At 47.4% G+C, this 18408-nt stretch overlaps 1 protein-coding gene across 3 annotated transcripts in view; it reads left to right on the top strand.

Annotated features, from left to right (window-relative positions):
* The window catches only part of GLIS1 (GLIS family zinc finger 1), a 406284-nt gene that overhangs the window by 356176 nt on the left and 31700 nt on the right, over positions 1-18408 (top strand). For all 3 annotated transcript variants that reach the window (XM_063938711.1, XM_063938712.1, XM_063938710.1), the window contains 2 exons: positions 10659-10743; positions 12601-12742. In XM_063938711.1, coding sequence (XP_063794781.1) covers positions 10659-10743; positions 12601-12742 — 227 coding nt within the window. The remainder of the gene's footprint in view (positions 1-10658; positions 10744-12600; positions 12743-18408) is intronic.

Genomic DNA, 18408 nt, shown 5'->3' with positions numbered 1-18408 from the left:
CTCACCACAGTTTATATTCTCCCTCTATGGGTGTCGTGGACACCCATACAGGGAGAATAGCCAGTGGCGATGGGATTCCGGCTGCGGTATTTCACCGCTAGTCGCAATTCTAGCGTCGGCATTGTGATGTCCGGGATCCGACAAGTGGTATGGTAACCGTTTACCGTAGGGACAGCATGGAAATAGTGCTATAAGCTACACCAGCTAATCAGATGTTTGTATTATTTTGTCAGCACTGCTGTAGAGAAATGACAGAACCTTATTGGTTGCTTTGGATAAGAGCACCTCTCTTCCATGTACCAGTTTCCATAAATAGAAAGTGTGCAATACAGAACATAACTGTGACTGCCTGACACGGAACCCAATATTTTGTCTGATGCTACAAGTTGAGGACCTGCTGTAAAGTCGTTCAAGTCAGAAATTGCACATAAGCATTGGATTTTGGTGTGTGTACCTATACTTATCTGATGTTACTAGGAACTTGCCAAATACTCCCTATTGGGTATTTTCAATCTTTTCCTATTACTCTCTCATTTGCCTTTGTCTGTCCATCTCATTCTTCTTGTATTAATCGCCTGGATATGAAACATATGCTGGCTCAGGGCCTGACCACATTTAAATAGAGAAAAACTTTTCAAGTGACTTATTTAGCTATTTGTAAATTTAAGCCGGGATTTCTCTTATGTAAGAGGGGGAGGAAGGAATGATCTGGATAAGGATTTAGATACAGCTGGGTCTCTGCGGCTGTGTCCCCATACAAAGAGAACTAGAATCCATGGTGTACGTTGAATAGCTTCAGAGCAAGTGGTTTGGTCCAACTCTACAAAGTGACCCCGGCCCTGAACTTAGTTTCATATAGAGGTGTGATTGATACCACAAGCTGTGATCCAGGACTATTTTGAGAGGACCATCACATTACTACTGTGTGCTGCTGTTAAAAGTTAACGGCCCCATACACTAGAACGATAATGCCCGATTTCAGCCCATTTCGTGCACTCAGACCGATATATTGGATGAAATCGGACATTTTCGTTGTGCTTTACACCCGATCCGATGCGCGTTCCCGTGAGCATAGGATCAGATCACCCTAGATCCAACATATCACGAGTGCTACACTCGTGATATGTTGGATCCCGCAGGAATGTTTGGAATCGTATCAGATATATCGTATGCAAAAGGACCGCATACGATGTATCTTTTACTGTCCTGTCGCCCGGGAGGTTGAAGGGAAATTCTAGATGACATGACGGACCGTCATGTCATTTAAGTGTATGGGACCCTTTAGACAATGAAGTTGGCAACAAGTTGGGCAAGACCTTCCACCTTCAGATACTGTATGTAGATTCAAGGACATACAGTAGATGACTCCGTTGAATATAGTTTGCAGCCGTTTACCTGGGATGCGGTCAAGATGCCGCCTGCCGGAATCCCGGCGGTCGAAATACTGACGCCGGAATCCCGACCGCCACAATCCCGACATATTCTCCCTCTGTGGGTGTCCACGACACCCATAGTGGGAGAATATAATAGTGTGCCGAGCGTGGCGAGCGAAGCGAGCCCGCAAGGTGCTGCATTCCGCTTGCCACCCCTGTCGGGATTGTGTGGTCGGGATTCCGGCGTCGGGATTTCGACCGCCGGGATTCCGGCCGGCGGCATTTAGTACTGATCCCGTTTACCTTCTAATGATTTAGAGTGACCGTCGATGGTTTGCAAGAATCGATAATTTGCTACCAATGGTCAGTGGTTTTGCCATCGATACTGGAGGTCCAATGTTTCCTACAAAACATATCTGATGACCGAACAATGGGGATTTTTTTGCTGTACGTGGCTAAACCCTGCCATCCTTCTTTGATTGACCTGCAGCTGTCACGATCCCACTAGTGATGTCTTTTGATGGTTTTCTGTTGATAGTTTCAATGATGGACACTATCAATGCTCAACTATTAAATGGACATCACTTCTATGACAGGCTACAGATTGTCCTAGCCCACCCCTGTCATCTACTGCTCGTCCATCTTTCACCAGTTTTGAAGAATGATTTCAGTGCCCAGGCAAATGCCCGTAAAGGTTTCCACAATTTCTGTAACCAATAACAGAACAAATAGGAGAAGACTCTCCAGCATTTTAAAGCAATACCAGAAACATACTGGATGTTTTTCCTTGAAATAGTAAATTATCAACCTTACAGGTAAGAAAGGTCTTTGTCATCTAGAAAAGTGCACAAAAAAATAAGAGGCTAAGGGGGTCATTTCGAGTTGATCGCTCGCTAGCTACTTTTAGCAGCCGTGCAAACCCATTGTCGCCGCCCACTGGGGAGTGTATTTTCGCTTTGCAGAAGTGCAAACACTTGTGCAGCAGAGTGCCTGCAAAATCATTTTGTGCAAAACAAGACCAGCCCCATAGTTACTCTTCGTGTGCGTTGATTCTAACGACGGAGGGATGGCTTTTGAGGTCACACACCCGTCCAGCGTTTGCCCAGCCACACCTGCATTTTCCCCGACACGTCTGCATTTTTCTAAGCATTCCCTGAAAACGGTCGGTTGACATCCAGAAACGCCCACTTCATGTCAGTCTTCCTGCGTTTGGCCGTGCGACTGAAAGCTTCGCTAGAACCTGTGCAAAACCACAACGGACTTTGTACCCGTATGTCACGCGTGCGCATTGCGGTACATACGCATGCGCAGAAATGCCGATTTTTAGCCTGATCGCTGCGCTGCGATCAACTCGGAATGACCCTCTAAATGTAATACGGTGCGATTTTGGAACATGTGCGATTTTTACCACAAATTTGCACATTTTCAGAAAATCGCAAATGTAATACTGTAGCTTGCGTTTTTGTTAAAAATCGCAAGTTTTGAACATATACCAAAAATCGCAAGTGAAAAATCGCATCCGGATGTTTTCCCATTGAAAACAATGAAAATCGCAAATGTAATACACGCAAAACCTTACCAAAAATCGCCAGAATAATAGACCAGGTTTAGACTGGCGATTTTTGGAGAAGCATGCACAGATCAGTGAGATCCGTGCATGCTTCTGTCTGTAAAAGTAAAGAAAGTGTTAAAATATATATTTTTTAAAACGACGTGCAGGTCCCCCCCAAAAGCATAACCAACCTCGGGCTCTTTTAGCCGGTCCTGATTGCAAATATACAAGGAAAAAATTGATTGGGGGTTCCTCGTATTTAAACAACCAGCACTAGACTCTTGGACTGGTCCTGGTTCAAAAAATACGGGGACAAAAGATGTAGGGGTCCCCCGTACTTTTGAAACCAGCACCGGGCTCCACTAGCCAGGGGGATGATGCCGCAGCCGGGGGACACTTTTATATAGGTCCCTGTGGCCAAAGCATCACTCCCCCCAACTAGTCACCCCTGTCCGGGGTTCCCTGGGAAAGTGGGGACCCCTTAAATCAAGGGATCCCCCTCCAGGCAACCAAGGGCCAAGCAGGGGTGAAGCCCGAGGATGTCCCCCCCATCCCTGGGCAGTGGATGGGGGGGGGGGTGATAGCAAAAAATTGTGTAAAAATAAAGACTATTGTCCATTGTTGTGGAACTACAAGTCCCAGCAATCCTCCCCACTTGCTGGTACTTGGAGAACCACAAGTACCAGCATGTGGGGAAATAACGGGCCCGCTGGTACCTGTAGTTCCACAACAAAAGAAATGTCCAAATAAAAGCACAGAAGCTGGATGGGATGTGTTCAAACTGAAATCTAAATTGCAGTGTGAAAATAAAACAGTCAGTATTTACCCTGCACAGAAACAAAATAACCCACCCAAATCTATCTCACTCTGCACATGTTATATCTGTGCCACCTGCAGTGCACATGGTTTTGCATATTAGAGGAAAATGTTGTTTTACAATCAACCATGAATTAGGCCCTGTGTCCTCTCTAATGGTTGGCCAAGTCTCTTAAGAATGGGCCTCTACCCCTACCCCAGTGTGCCCTTCATGCCCCAGTCTGATACTGCCACAGTAGATGACAGTTCCCCACTTGGTGACAATCAATTTCCCTCACCTCTCATTTTATAACACTCATTTGTCCCCTAAAATATAGACATACTATAATCAACTCTTGACTGTTACTCTACGATTGTAACCCCTTTTTATGAATATAAAGTAAGCGACACCCCACTTAGATAAGCTAGCTAGCTCATACTTGCCTACACTCCCGGAATAGCCGGGAGGCTCCCGAAAATCGGGTGACCCTCCCGGTCCCCCGGAAGAGCAGGCAGGTCTCCCGATTTCTGGTGTCCCGCCTGCCCGCCCACTTAGCGAGTAAAGTGGGCGGTCCGGGCAGTCGATGACGCGATTCTTGATGAATAGTGTCATCATAGCCACGCCCCCTGCAGTATAATGCAGCTAATAGCGGCATTACACAGCGGGGGGCATGTCTTAAATGACACAATCTATCAGCCATGTCTCCGCCCCGTCCCGCCTCTAGCCCTCTCCCTCTGCTCGTCACGTCACTGCCCTGCCCCCTGCTGAGCCGACCTGGGTACAAAAGGTCAAGAGATGAAAGGTCGACAGGTTCAAAACGTCGGCATGACAATGATCGACACATAAATGGTCACCTTTTTTTTCATATGTTTTTTCAAAATTAGTTTGATTTACTGTTCACGTGGACATCTGGCAAGCGAAGCGAGCTCACAAGGGTACACGTTTGTACTGATCGTGGTCACATCACATGAAATATACAAGGTTTGGCCCAAAAACCAAAAAAAAGTGTCGACCATTTGTTTGTTGAACATTGTTATGTCAACCTTTTAAACCTGTTGACATTTTGTACCTTTCAGCCTTAAGCACTGTCAGCCTTTCATCTGTCGACCTTTTGTACCTGTTGACCTAAGGCCTGTCGACAATTAGCTGTCGATCATACCATTGTCGATTCATTAACATATTATCAGAGAATATGACGTCCAATAAGAACCTCTTGGCCCAGAAAACTTAACAAAACACATGTCGACCATTTGTGTGTCGACCATTTTCTGATTTCTCTAACGTCCTAGTGGATGCTGGGGACTCCGAAAGGACCATGGGGAATAGCGGCTCCGCAGGAGACTGGGCACAAAGTAAAAGCTTTAGGACTAGCTGGTGTGCACTGGCTCCTCCCCCTATGACCCTCCTCCAAGCCTCAGTTAGATTTTGTGCCCGAACGAGAAGGGTGCAATCTAGGTGGCTCTCCTGAGCTGCTTAGAGTAAAAGTTTAAATAGGTTTTTTATTTTCAGTGAGACCTGCTGGCAACAGGCTCACTGCATCGAGGGACTTAGGGGAGAGAAACGAACTCACCTGCGTGCAGAGTGGATTGGGTTTCTTAGGCTACTGGACATTAGCTCCAGAGGGACGATCACAGGCCCAGCCATGGATGGGTCCCGGAGCCGCGCCGCCGGCCCCCTTACAGATGCTGAAGCAAGAAGAGGTCCATAAATCGGCGGCAGAAGACTTTCCTGTCTTCATAAGGTAGCGCACAGCACTGCAGCTGTGCGCCATTGCTCTCAGCACACTTCACACTCCGGTCACTGAGGGTGCAGGACGCTGGGGGGGGGGCGTCCTGGGAAGCAATGAATTTACCTTAGTTGGCGAAAAATACATCACATATAGCTCCTGGGCTATATGGATGTATTTAACCCCTGCCAGTTTTCCAGTAAAAAGCGGGAGAAGAGCCCGCCGTGAAGGGGGCGGGGCCTATCTCCTCAGCACACAGCGCCATTTTTCCCACACAGCTCCGCTGGTAGGAAGGCTCCCAGAATCTCCCCTGCATCCTGCAACTACAGAAACAGGGTAAAAAAGAGAGGGGGGCACTTATTTGGCAAAATAACAGATATAAGCAGCTATAAGGGATAGACACTTATTGTAAGGTTGTCCCTATACATATATAGCGCTCTGGTGTGTGCTGGCAAACTCTCCCTCTGTCTCCCCAAAGGGCTAAGTGGGTCCTGTCCTCTATCAGAGCATTCCCTGTGTGTGTGCTGGGTGTCGGTACGTGTGTGTCGACATGTATGAGGAGGAAAATGATGTGGAGGCGGAGCAGGGTGTCTGTAACAGTGATGTCACCCCCTAGGGGGTCGACACCTGAGTGGATGTACTGTTGAAAATTACGTGACAGTGTCAGCTCTATATAAAAAAATAGTGGTTGACATGAGACAGCCAGCTACTCAGCTTGTGCCTGTCCAGACGTCTCATAGGCCGTCAGGCAGATGGCAGATACAGACGCCGACACGGATACTGACTCCTGTGTCGACGGTGAAGAGACAACCGTGATTTCCAGTAGGGCCACACGTTACATGATTGAGACAATGGAAAATGTTTTATACATTTCTGATAATACGAGTACCACCAAAAAAGGGGTATTATGTTCGGTGAGGGAAAAACTACCTGTAGTTTTCCTGAATCTGAGAAATAAAATGTGTGATGATGCGTGGGTTTCCCCCCGATAACAATTAATAATTTCTTAAAAAGTATTGGCTGCATACCCTTTCCCGCCAGAGGTTAGGATGCATTGGGAAACACCCCCTAGGGGGGATAAGGCGCTCACACGCTTGTAAGAACAAGGGCTCTACCCTCTCATGAGATGGCCGCCCTTAAGGATCCTGCTGATAGAAAGCAGGAGGGAAAAAGGTATTTACACACATACTGGTGTTATACTGCGACCAGCTATCGCCTCAGCCTGGAGGTGCAGTGCTGGGTTGGCATGGTCGGATTCCCTGACTGGAAATATTGATATCCTAGATAAGGATAGTATATTATTGCCTATAGAGCATTTAAAAGATGCATTTCTATATATGCATGATGCACAGCGGAATAATTGCCGACTGGCATCAAGTATAAGTGCGTTGTCCAATTCTACCAGTAAAATGGTCAGGTGATGCGGATTCCAAACGCCATTTGGAAGTATTGCCTTTGAAAGGGGACATTTGGGGTCGGTCTTTTAGACCTGGTGGCCACGGCAACAGCTGGGAAATCCACGTTTGTACCCCAGGTCGCCTCTCAAAATAAGACGCCGTATTATCAGGCGCAGTCCTTTGTTGGCAAGCGGACAAAAAGTTTCCTCTTTTCTGCTCGTGACAGAGGGAGAGGAAAAAGGCTGCAGAGATCAGCCAGTTCCCAGGAACAGAAACCCTTTCCAGCCTCTGCCAAGCCCTCAGTATGACGCTAGGGCTTTACAAGCTCAGGCACGGTGGGGGCCCGTTCTCAATGAATTTCAGTGCGCAGTGGGCTCACTCGCAAGTAGACCCCTGGATCCTTCAGGTAATATCTCAGGGGTACATATTGGAATTCGAGACGTCTCCCCCTCGCCGTTTCCAAAAGTGGTACCGAAGCCAGTCGGCTCGGTGAGACCGATTCTAAAATCTAAAATCTTTGAACACTTACATACAGAGGTTCAAATTCAAGATTGAGTCACTCAGAGCAGTGATTGCGAACCTGGAAGAAGGGGACTACATGATGTCTCGGGACATCAAGGATGCTTACCTTCATGTCAAAATTTGCCCTTCTCACCAAGGGTACCTCAGGTTTATGGTACAGAACTGTCACTATCAGTTCAGACGCTGCCGTAGGGATGGTCCACGGCACCCCGGGTCTTTACCAAGGTAATGGCCGAAATGATGATGTTCCTTCGAAGGAAGGGAATTTTAGTTATCCCTTACTTGGACGATTCCCTGATAAGGGTAAGATCCAGGGAACAGTTGGAGGTCGGTGTAGCACTATCTCAGATAGTGTTGCGGCAGCACGATTGGATTCTCAATATTCCAAAATCGCAGCTGGTTCCGTCGACGTGTCTTCTGTTCCTAGGGATGATCCTGGACACAGTTCAGAAAAAGGTGTTTCTCCCGGAGGAGAAAGCCAGGGAGTTATCCGAGCTAGTCAGGAACCTCCTCAAACCGAGCCAAGTCTCAGTGCATCAATGCACAAGGGTTCTGGGTAAAATGGGGGCTTCCTACGAAGCAATCCCATTCGGCAGATTCCACGCAAGAACTTTCCAGTGGGACCTGCTGGACAAATGGTCCGGGTCGCATCTTCAGATGCATCAGCGGATAACCCTGTCACCAAGGACAAGGGTGTCCCTCCTGTGGTGGTTGCAGAGTGCTCATCTTCTAGAGGGCCGCAGATTCGGCATTCAGGACTGGGTCCTGGTAATCACGGATGCCAGCCTGCGAGGCTGGGGAGCAGTCACACAGGGAAGGAATATCCAGGACTTATGGTCAAGCCTGGAGACATCACTTCACATAAATATCCTGAAGCTAAGGGACATTTACAATGCTCTAAGCTTAGCAAGACCTTTGCTTCAAGGACAGCCGGTGTTGATCCAGTCGGACAACATCACGGCAGTCACCCACGTAAACAGACAGGGTGGCACAAGAAGCAGAAGGGCAATGACAGAAGCTGCAAGGATTCTTCGCTGGGCGGAAAATCATGGGATAGCACTGTCAGCAGTATTCATTCCGGGAGTGGACAACTGGGAAGCAGACTTCCTCAGCACGACCTCCACCCGGGGAGAGTGGGGACTTCACCCAGAAGTCTTCCACAGGATTATAAACCGTTGGGAAAAACTCGACAGGTATTGCGCCAGGTCCAGGGACCCTCAGGCAATAGCTGTAGACGCTCTGGTAACACCGTGGGTGTACCAGTCAGGGTATGTGTTTCCTCCTCTGCCTCTCATACCCAAGGTACTGAGATTGATAAGATGGTGAGGAGTAAGCACTATATTCGTGGCTCCGGATTGGCCAAGAAGGACTTGGTAACCGGAACTTCAAGAGATGCTCACGGAGGATCCGTGGCCTCTACCTCTAAGAAGGGACCTGCTCCAGCAAGGACTCTGTCTGTTCCAAGACTTACCGCGGCTGCGTTTGACGGCATGGCGGTTGAACGCCGGATCCTGAAGGAAAAAGGGCATTCCGGATGAAGTCATCCCTATCCTGTTCAAAGCCAGGAAGGATGTAACCGCAAAAACATTATCACCGCAATTGGCGAAAATATGTTGCGTGGTGCGAGGCCAGTAAGGCCCGACGGTGGAAATTCGACTGGGTCGATTCCTACATTTCCTACAAACAGGAGTGTCTATGGGCCTGAAATTGGGGTCCATTAAGGTTCAAATTTCGGCCCTGTCAATTTTCTTCCAAAAAGAACTAGCTTCAGTCCCTGAAGTTCAGACGTTTGTAAAAGGGGTACTGCATATACAGCCTCCTTTTGTGCCTCCAGTGGCACTTGGGATCTCAATGTAGTTTTTTTTTGGATTCCAAAAGTCACATTGGTTTGAACCACTTAAATCTGTGGAGTTAAAATATCTCACATGGAAAGTGGTCATGCTGTTGGCCCTGGCCTGGGCCAGGCGCGTGTCAGAATTGGCGGCTTTATCCTGTAAAAGCCCTTATCTGATTTTCCATTCGGACAGGGCGGAATTGAGGACTCGTCCTCAATTTCTCCCTAAGGTGTTTTCGGCATTTCACTTAAACCAACCTATTGTGGTGCCTGCGGCTACTAGGGACTTGGAGGATTCCAAGTTGCTGGACGTAGTCAGGGCCCTGAAAATATAAGTTTCCAGGACGGCTGGAGTCAGAAAATCTGACTCGCTGTTTATCCTGTATGCACCCAACAAGCTGGGTGCTCCTGCTTCTAAGCAGACGATTGCTCGTTGGATTTGTAGTACAATTCAGCTTGCACATTCTGTGGCAGGCCTGCCACAGCCAAAATCTGTAAAAGCCCATTCCACACGGAAAGTGGGCTCATCTTGGGCGGCTGCCCGAGGGGTCTCGGCTTTACAACTTTGTTGAGCAGCTACTTGGTCAGGGGCAAACACGTTTGCTAAATTCTACAAATTTGATACCCTGGCTGAGGAGGACCTGGAGTTCTCTCATTCGGTGCTGCAGAGTCATCCGCACTCTCCCGCCCGTTTGGGAGCTTTGGTATAATCCCCATGGTCCTTTCGGAGTCCCCAGCATCCACTAGGACGTTAGAGAAAATAAGAATTTACTTACTGATAATTCTATTTCTCATAGTCCGTAGTGGATGCTGGGCGCCCATCCCAAGTGCGGATTGTCTGCATTACTTGTACATAGTTATTGTTACAAAAATCGGGTTATTGTTGTTGTGAGCCATCTTTTCAGAGGCTCCTTCTGTTATCATGCTGTTAACTGGGTTCAGATCACAAGTTGTACGGTGTGATTGGTGTGGCTGGTAATGAGTCTTACCCGGGATTCAAAATCCTTCCTTATTGTGTACGCTCGTCCGGGCACAGTATCCTAACTGAGGCTTGGAGGAGGGTCATAGGGGGAGGAGCCAGTGCACACCAGCTAGTCCTAAAGCTTTTACTTTGTGCCCAGTCTCCTGCGGAGCCGCTATTCCCCATGGTCCTTTCGGAGTCCCCAGCATCCACTACTGACTATGAGAAATAGAATTATCGGTAAGTAAATTCTTATTTTTTTTTAAACCTGTTGATATTTTGTATCTGTTGACCTTAAGCACTGTAAACCTTTTATCTATCGACATGTTGAACCTGGTTGACGTGACCATAACTTTGTCGACCCGTTAACATAGAAACATATTGAAGAATATGACGGCCGATAAGAACCACTTGGCCCATCTAGTCTGCCCTAAATAAGGTCCATGGAGCCATTGCTAGTCCCAGACCTTCTCTCACAGTAACTGTTTCTCTTCTAGATGCAGCATACCCTGGAAGGGAAGTGGACAAAAGCCATTAGCCATGAAATCCTGAGCGGTACTAGATCTTGTGACATGCTGACAGGTATGTTTCAGAATTCCAGATCACATGTTGTGCCAGAACACTGTTACTGACTGACCATGTGGTGGCTTGCAAACAGTTAATTACATACAGATGGGTAAGCATTTGTGTTGTTGCCATTAATCATAATTGTAAATAGAATGCTTTCCTCACAATAATAAATCAGTTAACCCCGTATTGCTGGGGAGTTAGTGGTGAACTCTCAGTGCGCTCACTGGCAGAAAGGACAGATCGTACCAGGAATAATAAGGGTTTACACTGCAGTCAAAAACACTTATTTCGATTTTTTTTTCAAAGTAACCACAACATTTATGTGCAGAGAACGGCCTCAGGCATTGCATTGCTCCAGTGTTTCTTTGTAACCAGAAAACGAAACTATATTTAACTGTATCTGAGCAAGAAACTGGAATGTGAACAGTTATATATAGTTTAGAGGAGAACGGCGATCTCCTTATTGTTGCCAAACCCCTCGCACCAACAAGTACAATTGTTTCAGTTCCTTTCCTGGACCCGCTATGTTTTTTGAGCTGGTTACTCTGGTGCATCCGCTAAATGAATGACCTATTGCCCATTGGTTCATTGTGGAATACCACCTCTTAGTCAATTGGCTGATCCTTGGAGAGTAATTACAGTGGATAGTGCAGGGGTATAGTAACTCTAAGAGTGGACCTTCTTGGGAATAGATACTCATGCTTCTTTTAGTTGGATGAAATGAAGAGAAGATTTTGTGACAGACTCTAGTTCACTACTTTATACTGGTGACAATATATACTATTTGTGGATTGCCTGGCGTGTACACTGATGTCTGGGAACAGACAGACATACTGTACTGCGTTGGCCCTACAGCACAGCCGATGCCCGATAGAACTGGCTGTGTGTCTCTACTATGCCCAGTACCAGAGATATCAGCCTTCCAGCAGCTGGTCCCTGCTCCAGCAACACACCTGGTATGCAGTTTTATATTTTCATCAGTGGATTGCTCTGGCTCCTGAACTCTGATCCCCATGTCCCCAGTACCTCCTAGAAGCTAAGAAATCTATTTCCAGGAACTGGAGATATCTGCAGTAAAGCAAGCTGCCCTCCCACTGGAAAATTAATAATATTAAGCACACTCCACTATCCACCCCTCCCCTGTGTATTAAACCCTGCCCTACCACCCTGTAAGTCATGTACCAGGGCCCCTTCATTCAGCCCAATGCCCCCTTCTACAGTTTAGTGTTCTCCCTCCCGCCCCGTCTCCCACCATCTGTGCTGTAGAAGAGTAATTAGCAGAAATTACTTCTCCAGGTCCTACATGCTGACCAGAAGATAGAAGACCCCCTACTGCCCGCGGGACACCCGGGGCTATCCATATAGGCACTTATTGACAGGTACCTATAAGTGACTTGCCGGAGCCACGATAACACATGAGATCAGGGACTTATTCCCTATCCCATGTGTTTTTGCGTGATTTCGGGTCCAATTTTGGCCGATCAAAACGGCCTTTAATTGGATACCGCGATTATGTCATTAATTGGTCATTATCGCGATATGCGGCGGTTTTTATCTGCCAAAACAGCATTGGGGCTAATTAGACACCCCCTAAATGTATTATTCATAGTTTCCGATGTGAAAGAACTACAAATACACTTGAAAATGTTACACAAACTAGATCTATAGGACATGTTACTAGCTCACAATAACACACTAGGGTAATGTAATGGTAGGAATTATAATGGAACTATTACATGTGGTTTAATGGCTTTATCACAATGCTGTTTTATGGTTTAGTAATGTGTATCTTCCATTTTGTGGTATTTTTAAGTTGAAATTTATGATGAATTCAAAAGCATCAATTCAATTGTTTCCTTTATCTCCCAGGGTTGTATACTTTTTGTTCCAACAACCAGAACGTAGTAAGCCCAGGACTAACGTCACCAGCTCCTGCCGTGTCCTCACGATGCCCTGGGATGGAGTCCCCTTCCAGTTGCCTGTTGTCGGTCACAGAGAGTGCCCTGGAGGGGTATGTGCACTCACCGACAATCTGATATCTATATATACTAAGACATCGTTTTCTACAGATTCCATGATTAAGAAAAATAAATCTGCCCACAACAGTCAGGAGTTTTGGCAGACTTAGGAGTATATGTACTAGCGGGTGGTTTGTCAAAGCGACTGACCATCGGTAGTTTTGAACGATAGTTAAAAAACGGCAACAGGAATCCATGCTGAACACGCCTGATTTAGCATTGATACCTGTTGCCGGTTTTAGACTGTCAGTCAAAGCAGCTGACGACTGGAACATTGATAAACCATCCATCAGTAAATATACTCTTTAGTTACTCTAAAGCAACCTCAGTGACCGATACAGTTGGAACGTTTTGCCAACAGTTAAATATATGTGCTCTAGGCTTGTGCTGAGAAGAATTCAGTATGGTAACAATATTTTTACACCTGAGATGTCATTAAAATGAGCTCCATGAGAAACAGATTTGTCAGCTTACATTTAACCCTGTGGCGTATCTAGGTTAAACAGCCCTTCTAGTCATGCCGTGTCGTGACTTGATAGCGCCAAACGTGTTTACGTGCAGTTTCTTCCATTAAAATGTGGCCTATAGGACCCACAAGCAGCTTATGCTGATTAAAATGATATGCAGCATGCCTATATTTTGTGTGCGTCTGCTGTTGTAACTGCATACGAAATGCTACACTACAGTGTTTTCCTAGTAAACACTGTAACATAGCATTTCGTATGCAGCTACAACCGCAGGAGCACAGAGACTATAGTCATTCTGCGTATAATTTTGAACAGCATAGTCTGTGTGTTCGTCCTATTCACATAGCAATACGAAGGCAAAAAAGACGCTAATATAGTTGAACTGGACCTATCAGCTTACTCACACCAGGCATCTCCCGCTACGTGGCTTATTGAGGCAAGATGTATGGGGACACATCTGTATGGGTAAATGTTTAAGTCATTTTTCTTAGCTGGGCACCTCTAAATCATTATTCTAAGCTTTCTCAGAAGTTGAGGTAAGTACGGCTGCCAGTCGCACACATTATCTTATAGCTCTCTGCATGCCATGTGATGGATGCCATGTGATGGCAGAGGGGGGAGAAGGAGGATTTTTATAGTGCTGACAAAGCTCAGGGGGAGGAAATCCAAAGCTCCTCTGCTCAGTACATTATGCTGTGACTGTGGGTACCAGGGTCAGGAGACCGATGCAAGAATTCCAACAGCCAGCATACCGAATGTAAGTATAGCGCGCAGGTTAGGCAGGGGGATAGGTTTAGGCTCCCTCCAGAGGGGGATGGGGGGTTATGTTGAGCCTGCAGGGGAGGGGGTTAGGTTGCGGGAAGGGGGGGTTAGTGTTAGGCACCACCTTAAGCTTAGGCCCGAAGGGGGGAGTGTTAGGCTGTATGGTCAGGGAGGGGGGTTAGGTTTAGGCATCACTTGGGGAGGTTAGAGTCAGGCACTAAGGGGGAAGTTAGGGTTAGGCTGTGGAAAGGGAGGGTTAGGGGGTAGGTGTGAGGGGGGAACACTCTTACCTGCCCCCTTGTCAGGATTTCAACTTTTGGGAACCCTACATAACCTATATCATGTCTTTACTACTAAAATCATGGAAGAATATTTTGTTGTCTAAGGACAAGTACATGTGAGGATTGTTTCACCATTATGTTGCACACCTCAGTGGACAGGTCTTACACTCCTCAATGCTAGATAACTGTGAGTGCAGGTTGTAAAATAAAATGTTTAATATGTGGTTAATGTGCCTAATGGATCTAATTTGCTAAGCACACATACAGTATATGAGAACACTTCCTCTCTGCATTAGGGAGCAGCCCTTGCTAAGGCAATGTAACGCTTCTCTAATTAACGCTTCTCTAGCTAACTAACTCTTCTCTAGTAATCTAACGGTTTTGTAGCTACAGTATATAACGCTTCTCTAACTACAGTATGTAATGCTTCTCCTGCTAATTTACTCTTCTCTAGCAATCTACCGCTTCTCTTGCGACTTAACGCTTCTCTAGCTTTATACTGTAACACACCTCAAGCTATCTAATACGTCTCTAGTGATCTAACACATCTCAAGCAATCTAACCCTTCTCTAGCAATCTAACCCTTCTCTAGTAATCTAACACAGCTCTAGCAATATAACGCTTCTCTAGTAATCTAACACAGCTCTAGCAATATAACGCTTCTCTAGTAATCTACAGCTTCTCTAGCAATATAACGCTTCTATGGAAATCTCACGCTTCTCTAGCTATCTAAAGCTTCTCTAGCAATCCAATGCATCTCTAGCGATGTATCGCATATCTAGCAATCTAACGCTTCTCTAGCTATATAATGGGACGCAGTCAGGATCCCGGCTGTCGGGATCCTAGCAGTCAGAATACCGACACCGGAATCCTGACCCTATTCTGAATGCTGACACCGGCATCCAGAATGGGTGCACCATCCTGGCGCCAGAATCCCGACAGCCGGAATGCCGAATGAAGACACAGTGTGATGCTGGAGGGGGAAGCCGCATGGGAAGGGGAGGTTAGGTTTAGGCTGCGTCCCGGGGGGGGGGGGAGTCAGGATTAAGCACTCTCCTCGGAGGGTTAGGGTTAGGCTGTCAAGGGTGAGGGTTAGGTTTAGGCATCGGGGACGGAGGGTTAGGATTAGGCACCTCCTGGTGGTGGTTAGGGTTAGGCACCAAGGGGGGAGGTTAGGGTAAGGCTGCGGGTAGAGAGGGTTAGGGGGGTGGGGAGAGGGGAGAACACACCTTACTCACCCCTGTCAAATTTTTCACCAGTGGGATCCCGGCGTTAGTATTTTGAGTGCCGGGATTCCGTGCAACGGGATTTCATACTGATCCCTATATAACGCTTCTCTAGCAATCTAACGCTTCTCTAGCAATCTAATGCTTTTCTAGTGATCTAACGCTTCTCTAGCACTTCTCTATCTTAGTGGTCTATTTACTAAGCCTTGGATGGAGATAAAGTCGCTGGAGATAAACTACCAGCCAATCGGCTCCTAACTTTAATTTGTCTGACGTCCTAGTGGATGCTGGGAACTCCGTAAGGACCAAGGGGGATTAGACGGGCTCCGCAGGAGACTGGGCACTCTAAAAGAAAGATTAGGTACTATCTGGTATGCACTGGCTCCTCCCTCTATGCCCCTCCTCCAGACCTCAGTTAGATTTCTGTGCCCGGCCGAGCTGGATGCACACTAGGGGCTCTCCTGAGCTCCTAGAAAGAAAGTATATGTTAGGTTTTTTATTTTACAGTGAGACCTGCTGGCAACAGGCTCACTGCAACGAGGGACTAAGGGGAGAAGAAGCGAACCTACCTGCTTGTAGCTAGCTTGGGCTTCTTAGGCTACTGGACACCATTAGCTCCAGAGGGATCGACCGCAGGACCCGTCCTTGGTGTTCGTTCCCGGAGCCGCGCCGCCGTCCCCCTTACAGAGCCAGAAGCATGAAGATGGTCCGGAAAATCGGCGGCAGAAGACTTCAGTCTTCACCAAGGTAGCGCACAGCACTGCAGCTGTGCGCCATTGCTCCTCATACACACTTCACACTCCGGTCACTGAGGGTGCAGGGCGCTGGGGGGGGCACCCTGAGCAGCAATAAAAACACCTTGGCTGGCAAAATAATCACAATATATAGCTCCAGAGGCTATATATGTGGTAATTACCCCTGCCAGAATCCATAAAAAAGCGAGAGAAAAGTCCGCGAAAAAGGGGCGGAGCTATCTCCCTCGGCACACTGGCGCCATTTTCTCTTCACAGTGTAGCTGGAAGACAGCTCCCCAGGCTCTCCCCTGTAGTTTTCAGGCTCAAAGGGTTAAAAAGAGAGGGGGGGCACTAAATTTAGGCGCAATATTGTTTATATAAGCAGCTATTGGGGAAAATTCACTCAGTGATAGTGTTTATCCCTACATTATATAGCGCTCTGGTGTGTGCTGGCATACTCTCTCTCTGTCTCCCCAAAGGGCTGTGTGGGGTCCTGTCCTCAGTCAGAGCATTCCCTGTGTGTGTGCGGTGTGTCGGTACGGCTGTGTCGACATGTTTGATGAGGAGGCTTATGTGGAGGCGGAGCAGATGCCGATAAATGGGATGTCGCCCCCTGTGGGCCGACACCAGAGTGGATGGATAGGTGGAAGGTATTAACCGACAGTGTCAACTCCTTACATAAAAGGCTGGATGACGTAACAGCTATGGGACAGCCGGCTTCTCAGCCCGCGCCTGCCCAGGCGTCTCAAAGGCCATCAGGGGCTCAAAAACGCCCGCTCCCTCAGATGGCAGACACAGATGTCGACACGGAGTCTGACTCCAGTGTCGACAAGGTTGAGACATATACACAATCCACTAGGAACATCCGTTACATGATCCCGGCAATAAAAAATGTGTTACACATTTCTGACATTAACCCAAGTACCACTAAAAAAGGGTTTTATGTTTGGGGAGAAAAAGCAGGCAGTGTTTTGTTCCCCCATCAAATGAGTGAATGAAGTGTGAAAAAGCGTGGGTTCCCCCGATAAGAAACTGGTAATTTCTAAAAAGTTACTGATGGCGTACCCTTTCCCGCCAGAGGATAAGTTACGCTGGGAGATATCCCCTAGGGTGGATAAGGCGCTCACACGTTTGTCAAAAAAGGTGGCACTGCCGTCTTAGGATACGGCCACTTTGAAGGTACCTGCTGATAAAAAGCAGGAGGCTATCCTGAAGTCTGTATTTACACACTCAGGTTCTAGACTGAGACCTGCAGATAGTGCTGCTGGAGCGTGGTCTGTAACCCTGTCAAACAGGGATACTATTTTGCGAACATAAGACGTCGTCTTATATATGAGGGATGCACAGAGGGATATTTTGCCGGCTGGCATCCAGAATTAATGCAATGTCCATTCTGTCAGGAGGGTATTAGAGACCCGACACTGGACAGGTGATGCTGACTTTAAAAGGCACATAGAGCCTTATAAGGGTGAGGAATTGTTTGGGGATGGTTTCTGGGACCTCGTATCCACAGCAACAGCTGGGAAGAAAATTTTTTACCTCAGGTTTCCTCACAGCCTAAGAAAGCACTGTATTATCAGGTACAGTCCTTTCGGCTTCAGAAAAGCAAGCGGGTCAAAGGCGCTTCCTTTCTGCACAGAGACGAGGGAAGAGGGAAAAAGCTGCACCAGTCAGCCAGTTCCCAGAATCAAAATTCTTCCCCCGCTTCCTCTGAGTCCACCGCATGACGCGGGGGCTCCACAGGTGTAGCCAGGTACGGTGGGGGGCCGCCTCAAAAATTTCAGCGATCAGTGGGCTCGCTCACAGGTGGATCCCTGGATCCTTCAAGTAGTATCTCAGGGGTACAGGCTGGAATTCGAGGCGTCTCCCCCCCGCCGTTTCCTCAAATCTGCCTTGCCGACAACTCCCTCAGGCAGGGAGGCTGTTCTAGAGGCAATTCACAAGCTGTATTCCCAGCAGGTGATAGTCAAGGTGCCCCTACTTCAACAAGGACGGGGTTACTATTCCACACTGTTTGTGGTACCGAAACCGGACGGTTCGGTGAGACCCATTTTAAATTTGAAGTCCTTGAACACATACATAAAGAAATTCAAGTTCAAGATGGAATCGCTCAGGGCGGTTATTGCAAGCCTGGACGAGGGGGATTACATGGTATCCCTGGACATCAAGGATGCTTACTTGCATGTCCC

Source organism: Pseudophryne corroboree, chromosome 9 (genome assembly GCF_028390025.1).
Source record: "Pseudophryne corroboree isolate aPseCor3 chromosome 9, aPseCor3.hap2, whole genome shotgun sequence".
NCBI classification, from domain to species: Eukaryota; Metazoa; Chordata; class Amphibia; order Anura; family Myobatrachidae; genus Pseudophryne; species Pseudophryne corroboree.
Note: the sequence above shows the minus strand (reverse complement) of the source record. Positions and strands in the feature narration are given on the sequence as shown.